Consider the following 15,332-nt stretch of genomic DNA (forward strand, 5'->3'; position numbering starts at 1 on the left):
AGGCAAGGCTCAGCTGCCCTGGCTTCCTCCCATAGATGGACAGTTGGATCCCACAACAGCAGAGCCCACTGCCCAGCATGGCACAGCTTGTTTTATCCCACAAAACAGTTTCAAAACACCACACAGCACCACAAACCAGGCACAATTACCTTGTGGCAGAACACACACAACTGTGATGGGGCAGCTATAGTTTGAGCAGCATGAACTTCTCATGCCAGGAGGAAAGAAGGAATAAAACATAGTTCATTTTTAACAATACATGAGAAAGAACACAATAGCAGTGTTTTCCATTTCACTTTTCACTATGTGCACTCCATTTACTCATGCCTATCCACTAATACTTCACACTGTTACATAGAGATGCTAAACATCTACCAAGGCATCAGATGTCCTAAGCATTTTCTTAGGTTGTCCATAGGCATGCGCATGCCTACAGACAGTGCTACTTCTCTCAAGGAATTCCCCCAAGATTGTTTCTCTCTGGTGAATCATTTCTTAACATAGTTCCTTAACTTCAGCTACAAATTGAATCAACACAAAGGGAAAGACACAAAAAACAATTCAGATGAGCCTAAGGCCACGACATCAGAATTACAGTGTCTCCTGAGCCTCCTGGAGAATAGAGATCCTGAAGCAGGAGGGAATTGTACGTGTTACCCCACACCCTATTGCCAGCATCTACGCTCCCAAGCCAACAGCTTTGGGACTTGACTACAGTTAGTTCCTCAAATTTCCAGAACTGAAAGATTAGTCTGAGCTAACTATAGCAAAAGTGCGTCTTCTCTCATGTTTTTCCCCTCTGAAAGGAACTGTGTGCATCTCATGCAACTTTGCTCTCTCAGTCTGTCTTTCCTAATCACACTTCCTAAAATTAAACATTTGCTTTACTCAAGAACTCTCTCCACTTCAAAGTATAATCTACCTGCCCCCACTGTGTGATGTACATGTTCGGTGGGTAAGACCAGAAGTTTTAATCCTTTTTGGAATTTTACACACAAAACCAGTCTTCTGCACTTGCATTTGGCCAGGGTCTGGGAACTACCAGTGTTACAAAGCCGAATAGATTTGAAACAGTATTCATATAAAAATTATGTTGTTATGTGAAATACATTAACAATACTGAACCATCACCTCCGGTCTTCTCTCAATCTTTCATAAATACTACAAAAAATGATGGCTGAAGCACGTCCCAGTAAATGGATTAAAACCAAAATTTTAAAATATATTTATTCTAGGTTCTTTGATCCTTAAAACAGTATGGATTGCTCTCTCTGTTGAATGCTTGTGTTAGCACCAGAACAATAACTGCAGCTGGAGGGTGGGGGTTAGTGCAGTAGCTCTCTTACCTCCATGATGGGGTTGGAGGCCAAGACTTTCTCCTCAACATTGGCTTCACTAGCAGATCCACTGACAGTGGCAAAGTACCTCATGGCATACTTAGCAGAGACAGTCTTCCCGGCTCCAGATTCCCCACTGACAATGATGGACTGATTTCGCTCATCTCTGAAACACAAAGACATGTTAATTACCAGCTGTCCTCTCAAGGACGCTTGTTTTTGTGTCCCCGACTTGGCAACGACCCTTCCACCATAAATGTTAGCAATCCAGCAATAATGTGAATGCACGTGGCAGAAACAAGGCTGTGAGTGAGCAAGCCGCCTGAGTGGCTGATGGGACTGCCTGTGACCAGGTTGCCCAGCCGGGATGGATGCTGCCACCACAGCCCAGCCAGCGCGCAGAGCCACTCTAGAGAACCTGGCTACAGGAAAGTACCTGCTACCGCTATCCGCTACGTGCTTCTGCAGCTACTTCTATCCAGAGTCCCTGGTAAAGTGCTCCACTAAATCATCAGTGCTCGTTAGTAAAGGTCATTAATGCCATCTTACAGACAGAGAAATCTACAGCAGAGTCGGCAACAGAGACCTTTCGTCTTTCTGAGCTAAGCATCAGCTATTCCCAGCATCGTTCTGAATCTGAAAAATCCAAGCAGGGCTGTTCAGCACACAAACAGCAGCTCTGGAGTGAAGACGATCCCTTTGTTGTGAGGTAATTTCTTTTCATTTTAAAAAATAATCTCCATTTGCTATTAAAAGAATTTTCTCTCATCTCAAAGAGGGCTCCATCCATAAACCCCAAGCGTATGACTAATAAACACACTACAAAATAACAAGGACAGAAATTAGCATTAATATAGCCTGAATCATTTAAAATAAAGACCATTCTTGCTTTACACAGTATTTTATATTTCTAAAGCAAAAGAATTTAAAATGAATGATATCTCAAAATACTCCTGTCAGCTGAGTGAGCTTAACTGTACCTTATGTACTGGAAAGTGGAGAAAGAAGGAACAAAATCTTACCCCAAAGCTTTACAGAGCTGGGGCCGGAACACAGAAAATACAGCCAAGCCCCAGACCAGGCTGCACTTATAGCGCAGTAACTGTGAACGAAATTTTGGGTACGCACATGTTCAGGCAGCACATAGACAGTCTGCACAGCTTCCAAACGCCTGCTGAGGCCACCAGTAAATGCTATGCAGGGGAAGCGAATATATATGCATGGAAAAAACTATTTGTGGTTTCTGTAGCCTAAAGGTCCTCCAGGAGATCTGGGGTTCTGTTTCTGAGATGGTAAAAAAAAAAAAAAGCTGCTGATGAAATTATGAAGCTAAATTACAGATCACGTTGTTACTCTCAAGCTGTTTCCTACCTTCAAAAACATCCCCAAGCCCCCAGATAAGAGCACAACTCCAGGATCTACTTCATGTTGCTCAAAGACGTAGGCTAAAGGAGCCTGTGGGTACGTCCCACATCTCTCCAAGAGGTAAGGTGGAATTCATTTAACCAAAGGCATTGGATGAAGCAAGTTTCCCCCATTTCAGTAAAAGGAAATTACTTTAAATGGCTGGGTGCTGATTTAAATTTAATAGGAAAGTGTTAAGAAGATCAAAACAACCTCATTTTATGTTCTCAACTTCCATTTAACACATGCGATAGGTGTGAATGACTACAGCACAGTTCACACATCCACATACACCAAGCTGTCCGTCTCAGTGGGAGAGCTGGGGGAAAGCTGAACTGTTCAGCTTGATATGGGGTTGTGTGTAATTCAGGTTCCGTAGGCTGAACTGCCAGAGATGGCAGCCTTGGCCACAGGAAAATGAAAACACCCACCAATGAGACCTTTCCTTACAGCGGCCATCAAACCTGCTGCGCATGCTTTTGAGGGAGGTCTATGGTGCCTGGGATGGCTGGCAGTAGTGATGAAGACTTCCAGGTGGGAAGGGAAGAAGAAACACTCTGGCTTCTTCCCCATCCTCCCTGAGTCCACCAGCAGTAGGTAGACACACATACATGAAAGACAGCCTGCAGCTCTGCACATCAGGCATTGGCGTGAGTGATATGAATGCTCAGGGTCAAAAAGAGCAGTGGAAAGACATGGGAGAAGTTCAACCAAACGCATAACATCTAGGCTTAAATGGGACAACTCATAACAAACAATTTTCCTCTCGCACAGACAGTTTCTGCAGTGAGTCAAAAACAGAGAACAATTTCTTCATCGGACTGGCATCGCTCTCTCTTTTATTCCTTCTGTGCTCTTTCAAATAGAAAAAAAAACAACGTGGTACCATTCTAAAACATGAATCTTCTTGGTCTGATTTCAGGAGCTGCCTAACATAGGAGATGGGCAATGACATAACAAGCTCTTCATTTGTAGATCACCAGCTCTATTTCATGTATCATTAATATACAAAGACTCATGAAGCTCAAGTCCTATGAAATGTATCCTCTGATGATTAAGCTTATTTTTAGCTTAGTTCCCAAAGTACAGAAGGCTTTCAGAAAACAAAGTAATGCAACCTCAGTACTACAGACTTCTGACAAAACTGTCAACAAAAACTATCTCTGCTGCCAAGAGAGGAACATCAAAATAAAGGTGTCTCATTCTACCTGTGCCATCCCTGAAGGACACGTGTGTGAGCGTGAAAAGCGCATGCTGGTTTTGCAGTCCTGAGTCCCTCCTCAGGAGTGGTAGGAAAAATTTCAGAGCGCTGCAGAGGAGGGAACTCCATGTTTCCAAAGACAGTAATGAAAAAATGAGGTTGAAATAATTTCTCCTTAAAAATACTGTAGCTAATTGGCCTAGAGTTTCCGTTCCCCACGTCATAAGATACGAAGACATACTCTTCTCCTTAGCACTCATTCATGTGTTCAGGAATAAGGGATCCATTATTGAATTACTGTATAAGTACATATACACACACATTTTCCATAAATTCGCCTAGAGAAGATATGGCTGGCTCTGTGCGAGCTGAAAACGTTGCTGCCATCTCTTCTGCAATGAATATTTGTGTTTGCAGCAGCTATGGCAATCATGAGAAACAAAGGGCTCGCTCATGGTCTGCAGCAGAGCCCTCTCACATCGCCCTCCCAGTGCTCCATCCACGCTCAGAGCCACTCTTGTCTACAGAAGTACATTAGTCCATTGTTTTGCTTTAACACACTGGAGTGACCGCCCTCTAGCATATTATTCTTCCTCTTTTTTGGCAGAGAGAAAGGAAAACACAACAAAACGGCCAAGATCGCACTCGACATTTGAAGAAGGAGAAAGGGCAGCGTAACACAACACCCCAAACACAACAGCGGAAGGGGATGATGAGCTGTTGCTGCCACAACATGCCAAACAAAGAGGCCCTACTAAAGAAAAAAAAAATATTTTGTTACCTAAAAGAACTTGTTTCCATGCTTTAGAGAAGATGACTTAAGGGCTGATGTCTTCTTGGTTATGTCACAACTTCAATGCTCTGAGAGCCAATCTAACTGGAGACACTGCATGTCAGCTGATGGATGAAGCTGATGTAATTAAATTCAGGTCATCCTAATGTAAAAAGAGTTTCATTGAGATAAATAGTGTCTGCATACCTCAGTCTTGCTGATTGTTGATTATGCATTCCCTAAAGTGCTAATCCCAGCCTTTGTTCTATCTGGAGCTGTGTGGAGTGACTGAAAAGTCAATCATACTTAAAAATTGGCCATCCTTTGTGAATTAGCAATGGTTTGCCCATAAATCATCCATAGGAGCTTTCTGCAAAGTTCCTGGCCCTTTCCAGGGAAGACTTGGCGTATGGATGTCCTACCACAGGCAGCAAGGTACTTAATCTTTCAAGAAGGAAGGTGGGGTAGTCCTGCCAGGCAGCTGTGGCAGCTCAGCAGAGGACTGGTTTATGTTATTAAACTAAAATATAACCTCCGCTTACGCCAAATGAAATTTTCATAATCAGGCTGCATTCAAAACAAAATAAAACAACAAAAAAAAAACAAAACAAAGGAAAAAAAATCCCCAGAAAACATAAGTAACAACACCCTGAGTTCCTTCTCAGGTATAAATAACACCTTTGGAGTTATTTTTAGCTAAATCATTAGCCTCCAACCTTTGACCTGACATTTTCAGCACTTCACATGTCACCAGTCAGGAAAAAAAAAAGCTATAATTAAAACTTTCAGCCAATGAAACAAGTTAAGTAGGGCAACAGCGTTACGTGAGACACCACTTTGCAGCCTGATGCCATAATCCATTATTTTTGCAACACTTCTTCATCTTCTTGGAGCTTTTTCTCTGAATAAAGCATGTAACTAGATTATTTTAAAATTAAGATTACTTCTGAATGGAGGGAAGATTTTAATTATGCTTTTACAAAGAGAAATCACGGAAAGTGAGCTGGGAGACAAGAAGGCAGAGGAGTCCTCTTTCACCCAAAGGTGGATAACGATCACATCCTAGGATACAGAACTACATTGCAGTGATACAATACTAAGCCAAATTATCTTGAAAAGAGGTGTTGAACCCCAGCAGGCTGAAACAGACTAACTGGGAGCAGTTTACTATTCACGGAAACACAAAGTATTATGTTAGGGCATCGGTCAGGATCCCACTCAGCTTTTGCCATTTCTGAACAGTGCAGGAGAGTAAAGGAATGACAAAACCAAAATCAAACTTCAGTTTTAAGATGACAGGCTCAAACATTTCATGAACTGAAATGTGAAATGATGGGCTGAGATTGCTTGCAGAAGCAGGGGACTTGATTCAGAAATATTCCATATCCATTCTCTCAGGCCTATGCTTTGAGTCATATGAGGATAACAGCTATGTCCTGTCAAATAAAAGAACAGTAACGCACTATGGGATAAATAACTGATAATTTAAAATAGTGTTATCTATCACAAAAATAATGCTGATGTCTAAATTTGAAAGGTAATATTCAGATGCTGTATCTGAGCCATACACAACTCCACTCCTTATGACAAGTAATGGCCATAGCATGAGCAATAAAAGTCATTAATTTTTCATATCATAGTTCCAGTAAAGGACAGAAACAGATTTGCGCATAGGCTGGTAAATTTTAAAGACAATTTTGCTTTACATACAAAATTCTGTTGACAGGCAATATGTTTATGAGGAAATTCACTGTCAGAGGGCCAAAACAAAATAGATGTAGACTTACCTAACTCCTGGAAGCTTGAGATTACAATCTTCATTCCAGCGGGGGGGGGGGGGGACGACGACGACTTATGCTTTGAAAAAACATTGCAAAACTCAACAATGAAGATAGCTTCTGCTCAAAGGAGGTTGAGCACTGGGGAAAAAGAGTGCTACAAACTGACTTGAGATAAATGAAATGATGATGCACAAGAAACCAGGAAGTACTTTAGAAAAAAAAATACCTTGTTTTCAAGACATGAAAAACACCCCTTTGTTGAGGATGTGCATGTATCTTAATGCAATACTTTTAATAGCATTGACTACTACTAACTTCAAATTCTGTATTTCATAGAAATCTAAGGGAGATGCTTTCAGAAGGGCTCAGAATGGAGGAAATGCTACTCCCATGAGATCACAGCTGTCAGCTGCAGTGGGAGCAAGAGCCAGGCTGTCACCGGCCACCTTCAGTGTGTACGGAGTGCTGCAACAACACAGACTAATCAGTGATGGCTGTCAACATTTAAGGCAGCTTTTAACGATTTCAGTTGACCAATGGAAAAATTGAGGCAAAAAAGAAAACAGTGCAAGAAATGAAATATTAAAGGTACTGAACATTAAAGGCAGAGTTGCCAATTTTCAAACAATTTCCATTCCTTAAGATCACCACACGCACTGAAGCTGGTTCCCTCAAAAACCAAAACAGCTTACTGCATCACAGCCATTATTTCCACAGCAAACTGTCCAAACAGATCAGGATAATCAAGACTTACAGACTGAAAAATCCCTACAGATATTTTTGTTTACCTTCTTCCTCTATACCAACAGAAAATCCCTCTCTGAAGAAGGAACACTAAAACAGTGAAAAACCTACCCACCAATAAGCATTTCAGAGGGGATTAAAGAAGCCCAGAGCTATTCAATTTAATCATCAAAGCACAACATTGTTTTTGTGTTTCTTTGCTTCCTATGACTGATGCTCAGATGTATCACTTGATCTTGCCTTTCAGACTCATGACTCCACAGAAAATAATGTCAAATAGATGTATATAAGCACACACACCACAAAAAAATCAGCCTGGGAAAACAAACTAAAGGAATACAGAATTATTGATATCAACCTCAATATTTGTATCAATCCATCCATACCCAAGCCACCAGCATCTCTACCTGGCAAAAGCATATCATTAACAGCTGACTTTAAAAGATTCTGACATGGAGTTTGAAATGCTTGCCTGTGATGAACTACTTCAAAGTTAAGTTGTCTCAATGCCATATAACATCGATGAGATCAGCAGAAAAGAAGAGAGTGAAATATCCTTAATATAAAATGAAGAGACCAAATAACAGGGCAATTTGATGAGAAGAACATTAGTATTTATTTTGCCTTTGATCCTAAATCTATGTTTGTTAACCTTGAGGACACTGCCAAGCTGCCATATTTTTAAGGAAGCTTCTTGTCAGGGCGGTTTGAAGGCCATGAACTTCAGGCCAACTTCTCCCCTCACTGCTCCAAGTGCTAAGAGGTTTAATTAAATCTACTGCCCTTTTTTTTTTTTTTTTTTTGGTGGAGTTGCTACTGGTTTCTTCTTTACTTTTGGCATAACAGGTTTAGGTTATGGCTAAGGGCACCAACCCCATGGAATATGACAGTTTCATTTTTTATTTAAATCAAAACAGCACAAACTGCTGCTAAAGGCCTGATCCTGCAATCTTCAAACACTGAAACCTCCTATGGCTTCAATGCAAGAACTAGAGCACAATAAATAGCTTTTATTTAATCTAGCAGTGACAGTCTGGTCTGTTTTATCTCATTGCTGCTCCTCCACTGCAGTTCTGTGGTAATAAGGTAGACTTGTAAGCCTGAAATTGCTTTGCATTTTCAAAACAGTTAGTTTCGAATGATCAAAGAACCTGACACAAACTCCCGGGGAAGGAACCTGTGACTCAGGGAACATTTGGGACAGATCCTGTTCTCAGCATACATACGTAATTACCCTAACATCAACGTGCGTCATGCCCACCAAAGACAGGAAAGGAACTTAGCAATATGCCATCCTACAGCTGAATTAGGGCAGCAGGAAAACCAACCAGAAAAAATAACTTAAAAACTAATGACATTGCTGAAATTTCAGATACAGTTCATTCTGAAACTCTGGCACATTTGAAATCTTGCTGTACTTCCATTAGCTGCAGCTCCTCCGAGAGCCACGGGATTAACCAGGGACCAACGCAAACCTAGTTTAAGCTCAGTGACATGTCTTACACCCTACATTACAAAGCTGACTTCCAAACTGTGCAAGGCTACACGTATGTGCACGCAGCTGATACAATTAAGAGTCTCCAGCAATGCAAACATAACTCTGACCTAAGTAAGCATCCTATTTTTTGCAATCAACCTCTCAGCATCCCCATTGCATATTTGTGACAGCATATGACCAAAATAACCTACAGTATCTTCAGTCAGAACATTCACATGTCTTTGTATCTGAGAGCATGACTAAACAAATCTGTTTAATAAAGGCCAGTTTCCCCCCATGAGGCAGCTGTAGCAAAAACAAGGGCTAAATATCGTTGTAACTACTTTACTGATGTTCCCAAATAACTTAGAAGTATTGATGTTATAGGAATATGAGAAGTACATCTAATATTCCACCCATTACAAACAGCTTATTCAGTATTGGAATAATTACCCACAGAAAATATTTTAAACTCCTTTCTTGTGAAATCCATCAGCTTTCATCAGGTATCAATAGAAAGTTAAGAGTTATCTGTAATATCAAATGTTTTGTAAGCTTCACAGAAAGTAGCTTGATTAACTTATTAAGAAATTTAGGAAGGAAGTTCCCAGCCCCGTCAGGCTAAAGGCAGTGCTGTCTTCAAGGGACTGGGCATCCTCCAAGGCAGGGGAGAGGGTGCGCAGCAGACGGAAGTGGGGAAAAGAGTAAAGCATCAGAAGGACAAATCCGTTGTACAAGATGACATGATAAGGTTTTGCACACCTCATCTGAAGGCTCACTAAATAGGTCTGACTTCAATAAATGTTGAAATACAGTGTTTCCTAAAAATATCAGTGATTGTAAACTTGAAACCTAAATAATCCATATTTTTTTTCCTAGAACATTCTTTCTTCTTCTTTCAGCATGAAACATGCTTTGGGAGAGACACAAGGATTATTTTGGCAGAGCTCAGCAGCCCGTGCTCTCCCCAACACCTGCCCTCCCCAGTCCCCTGCCAGGGGAGGTCCCAGGTCCCCCCTTTGGGCAATCGTGTTCCACACCTGGGCGACGCTTCCATTGGCACCGTTATTTGCTTTTCTCAAAGACCAAAATTGCTTTTTGCACTTACCCTAAAATGAAAGGCAGCTGTAAAGCCACCAGCCCTGGAAGCTTTAACACGAGTCAGAGCAATATATTTAGCTTCACCTCTGCCTGAGCGTGGTGTTGTGTGGCAGCAAACAAGGCTGAACATGTTCGGCAGCACTTGTTCACTGCAAAGCCCTTTGAAATTCAGCCCAGGGCGTGCGGCATCTGCTAGGAGCCATTCTAAAAACTGGCAACTCTACAAACCCAGGATTTGCTTTTCAAATAGACGTAATTTAACCGTTCAATAAATAAATAAGAATTCATTCAGCAGTTTTCTAATGCTCTCAGACCGATCGAGTAGAGCAGCAGCCAGGTCCGGGCAGCCTTCCCAGCACCTCTTGCAGCATCTTGCCCTTTGTAAACCTTCTGAACAAATTATTTTAATCACAAAGTTCTTCGCAGCTCTAAATAAGTTCTGTTATCCCCTGTTTCTGGATTTGGCTCTTGGCCTCCTGAACATGGGACAGCATGCCCGTTTTGTCCACTTACTTTTCAACTGGTTCCTACAGCCCACATAACACAAGCACATCTTTCCAATCTCTTTACATAACAGCTGAGCCCCTCTCCCTGGGAGGTCTCCTTAGAATCACAGAATGGTTAGTGTTGGACGGGACCTTAAAGATCTCATAGTTTCACACCCCCTCCCATGGGCAGGGACCCCTCCCACCAGATCAGGTTGCTCAAAGCCCCATCCAACCTGGCCTTGGAACACCTCCAAGGATGGGGCATCCACAACTTCCCTGGGCAACCTGTTCCAGTAAAGAATTTCTTCCTAATATGTAACCTAAATCTACCCTCTTTCAGTTTAAAACCATTGCCCCTCGTTCTATTGCTACACACTCTGGTAATGAGTCCCTCCCTATCTATCCTGTAGGCCCCCTTCAGGTACTGGAAGGGGCTATAAGGATCTCTGGAGCCTTCCCTTCCCCAGGCTGAACAGCCCCAACTCTCTCAGCCTGTCCTCACAGCAGAGGTGCTCTAGTCCTCTGATCATCTTTGCGGCCTCATCTGGGCCCGCTCCAACACGTCCATGTCCTTCTTATGTTGGGGGCCCCAGAGCTGGATGCTCTCACCAGAGCAGAGTAGAGGGGCAGAATCACCTCCCTCGACCTGCTGGCCCTGCTGTTTTTGATGCAGCCCAGGATATGGTTGGCTTTCTGGGCTGCGAGTGCACATTGCTGGGTGTTATTGAGCTTCTCATCAACCAACACCCCCAAGTCCTTCTCCTCAGGGCTGCTCTCAATCCATTCTCTGCCCAGCCTGTATTTGTGCTTGGCATTGCCCCGACCCACACGCAGGACCTTGCACTTGGCCTTGTTGAACTTCACGAGGTTGGCACGGGCCCACCACCTTCCTCTGGAGAAGTCTCCCCTGCAACCAGGCAGCAACAATAAATACCACCCCAGCACTCTACTTTCACCTGTACTGCAAGAAACCCTTTTTCACCCATTTTTCAAGTTTTCTCCTTGCAGTGCTCCTTTGCACAGTGGGCACAGCCCCCCCTTCCCTGCAGAGCCATGGCATCCCAGTGTTCCCAGTGCCGAAGCCTCCAAATTCACTTGTATTGGCACATCCCAAAAGGTGCGGCCTGACACAGGTAATTATTTTTTCCACCCTCAAAGGGCTGTTGTGCAGATTAACGAGGTAACTTTCATAAAACGCCCAGAATGTGCAAAGTGCTAAGAAAGCGCTAAGGATTATTATTATTAGAGACCAATGTGCTTTGAACCACTCGGTGGCGATGTGATGAGGGGGGAAAAAAGAAAAGAACCAGTGAGTCCCTAGCGTGACGCCCCCGGAGCAGACAGCAGCCCTATTTCGTGGTCTGTTCCACTGGCACACCCTGCACCCATGGGTTTATTTTGACTACCTGGATCTAACATGCTCTGACCCGACACATCCCGCTCTTCACAGGCGCCACGCATCAACAACTCAGAGACAGCCTCAGCTGTGCCCTGAGTCACAACAATCGCTCCCGACTAAGCAGTAAATTAATTCTTTGTAAAATCATTCATTTTTAATAGGCATGAAACATCAGGCCAACAAACCATGTTCTTAAACCACATTTCTAAATATACTTCCAGTTTAACTGGTTTTTTAAGCCTAACAGTGTTTCTCACTGACATCTTCTTCAGCTGCTGGAGAAAAGAGAACGTTCTGAGCACAGCACCAGGCTCTGGAAGCTCAGCTCTGGGCTGATCCAGGCATGGCCATGGCACACCATCTCTGCCTTACCTGTCTTCTACACAAGCAGAAATTGATATAACAGTCTTAGAGGAGACAGACTTTGGGGAATGCTTCTGAAGTGCCTGGAAAACATGTCGCCTTGTGTGAAAGCAAACATTATTATACAATATATGTTACCTGGCACAGAGACCCCTTAATGCTGCAGATGAAGGTATGCAATATATAGCATGCTAATTTTTTGGATATTGAAGACAAACTAGCTTTGAGAGAATGTTACCAGGAAACCCATTTAACTGCTGCACTATATACTACATACTCTGTTCTCACATATTCTGTCATCAAGCTGGCGTGATCAAGTCATCTGGATCAGGATTTTTGATTCAGGGGCTCCATACCCTGCTTTTGCCTCCTTGGGTGAACTCGCCAAAGTTGCTCTCCTGCTCCCCATGTCCGTTTCAACTTGTAAAATAATGACACTGATCTCTTCTGTAGAGGACTTTTAGATCTGCTCATGGAAAGTGCCAAACGAAGGTGAAATATTACTATTATACCCGAATCATATATAACTATATATAACTATATATAACATATATCATATTATACCTGAATCATATATAACCTGAATTCTCTTGAGTCTGTTCCAGCTGCAAACTCAGCCACTCCAAAACACCTCAAATTCTTGAGCATCTTTCGGTCCTCTTCAACAGCTTGGTAAAAATGCTCTGCAATACTTTAAAATGTAGCAGATGTACTTTTTTTTTAAATTAATACATCGCACCACTTGCCATTTTAATTGTATCCAGGAAACACTGCTCCTGACCGTAAAAATGGCAAAAGGTGAAAAGATAATGAATTGACAGTAACATCTCTTGACACATAGAAATGAAAGAAAACTGAGGTCAGCACATGCTGCAAAATCATGACAGATTGCACTCCAGAGGAGCACAAAGATGAGCCAGCACTATGCAACTGATTTATCTAGGGATTAGTCAGAGGTCACTCCCGCAATAGTGTAGGAAAGCTCATTGCTTAACTACCAGCAGGACACCTCACATGAACTCTAGCTTCCAGCTATGGCCACACTTAACCCTTTTGTTGCCTAAAAATAATCACTGCTCAGACAAGTAGGTCCCTGATGTTATGTGAAGTTGATTACCCCATCTGCTCTCTGTACCCGTAACACCATAACGTACCAGACCCAACGTGTAAGAGACTATTCCAAAATCACCGGTTCTCACCAGAAAGGACAATTTCCCTTTTCATTTTAATTTTAAAAGCCCCAAAAGTATCATCTTTTTTTCAAGGTATTTCATTTAAAAAGTCGTACGTCAAAGCCCCAGGTCAAAGGTGGCCCTTGTAGGTTTGCGCAGTGCCCACCACAGCAGTCTCTCCTTTCGTAACTGGATGCAGACCCATGACGCGGTGTTAATCATCCCCCTCCCGACTTCTGCCAGGAGAGAATAGAGTATCCATTTATCAGACACTTGGAAGCAAAGCAGCAGCTGATCAAACATGCATTTTTGTAAGAGGACATCATCTTGGGATGCCTGGGGTAACTGGAGCCTGTCAGGCAAGGTGCTTTCAAAACACCTACTCAACCGCTCACCAAGCTCCTTTTGAACAAAAAGTGACAGAAAAAAAATCTCCCTGTAGCTGAGAGCCATCAGCCACATGCCAAAAAAATGACAAAACAGAGAGGCGGCCTGCTTATTAAAGGTAATTCAATGAAAAAGATACAACACCAACACGGAATAAATCATTATACTTTGTCCAAACAGAAAAAGGAAAACTTTGGAGACTGACGATTTAAACACTGTTGCTTTCCATCCTGGTATTCATTGAGTTTCACAGGGACCTCATCAGTATGTCATTCTGTTTGCAGACGTTACTTTCAACTTGCAGTTTGCTAGACAATTTACTAACAAATCAGAAGAAAATCTCCAAGTTATTCTATTCAATTGAAAAGCACTGAACTCTGCTGTATCTGCCATCAGCCACATGTAGAATGGAACAAACCAGACCAATAAAGTGCTGATAAAAAAATACATTATCTTAATTACTGCAATATACCCTTACTAGTCAGGCCAAGGGCTCCTAAGAGTCATTTAGAACTTCTTTCCCTAATAGTGGTAGGAAAATTATAATCATAGGTCTCACACATTAATGCAATTCTTAACAGTTTCAAGAGTATAATCATCAATATCTCCTCTTATTGCAAACCATACAGTTAGAAATGGAGGCTTGTACTGAATATTACAAAGAAAATGAGCTGCACCTGCTGATGGATATGATTCCTACCAAAGTTGTAATTCCTACTCAAAAAAAAAAAATTTAAAAAAAAAAAATCAAATACTTGCCAACTGATGCTTTTCTTCAATTTTCATAGCTACCAGAGGGGTAACTGTGAAGGCTTAAATTCTTGTTTTGTTAATAATTTTGGAAACGCTGACTTACAAAGGTGGTATGCATTGTAGTTCAAAAGGTTCAACACACGCAAACACCCACGTGCTGACATTGTGGTTTATATTTCTGAGACAAAAATAAGTTCTTCAATAATAATTTACACCCTTTTAAATTGCTCGTGTGCCTTAAACATTGTCCCAAACCTGTATGTTTGCTCAAACAAAGCAAACTATCCATGAACAAACAATACATTGCCGATCCCTCAGAAGAGAGGGACCTCAGCAGGCAGGTCCCAGTTCTTCCCAAAAGCACAGCTTGTTCCAGCTGTGTACAGCTGTGCTCCTTCAGAACCCCAACAGCCCCCAGAGGGCTCTGCAGGAAAGCCCTGAGGCAGGGGGAGCCCCTGGGACAGGTCCCCCTCCCGCCCATCCCACTCCCTCAACGGTGCATCTCCTCCTGCTTGGGCCGAGGGAGAGATCTGCTCCGGAACCCTTACGGCTGCTGGCTGGAGGATCGTACAACCCAAACCAATAAAGTTACCGGTAAGTATGAGGCATACGTAACCCTAAGTCTAACACAATTTAAATGCCGTTGTAAAACTAGTTCATTACTTATTTTGGGCACAGCAGAGGAAAGGTGTTGGAAATGAAGCTGCCAGTCTGGGCAGAAGAGCTGAAGGAGATGGAGAGAGCACAGGAAGAAGGCACAGAGGTACAGATGTGAAGAGGGGAATAGAAGGGGAGAGCGGAGGGGGATGAAAAAAAAAAAAAATCCAAAATGAGATTAGTCTTAAGAGAGCTGTGCACATTTGGCTGTGCTGACAAAGACAAAAACTACTGAGCAAACAGTAATCACTTATTTGATTGTCAGCTACGGGTAAAGATGAGCTATACGCCTTTTT

The 15,332-nt window shown here is 42.4% G+C and overlaps 1 protein-coding gene across 1 annotated transcript in view; it reads right to left on the reverse strand.

The window, feature by feature from the left end:
- MYO5A (myosin VA (heavy chain 12, myoxin)) overlaps positions 1 to 15,332 on the reverse strand; it is an 89,633-nt gene that overhangs the window by 60,150 nt on the left and 14,151 nt on the right. The window contains exon 5 of the mRNA XM_009885766.1: positions 1,347 to 1,503. Within this exon, the coding sequence (XP_009884068.1) occupies positions 1,347 to 1,503 (157 nt within the window). The remainder of the gene's footprint in view (positions 1 to 1,346; positions 1,504 to 15,332) is intronic.

Source organism: Charadrius vociferus, unplaced genomic scaffold (assembly GCF_000708025.1).
Source record: "Charadrius vociferus isolate BGI_N301 unplaced genomic scaffold, ASM70802v2 scaffold325, whole genome shotgun sequence".
Classification (NCBI taxonomy): Eukaryota; Metazoa; Chordata; class Aves; order Charadriiformes; family Charadriidae; genus Charadrius; species Charadrius vociferus.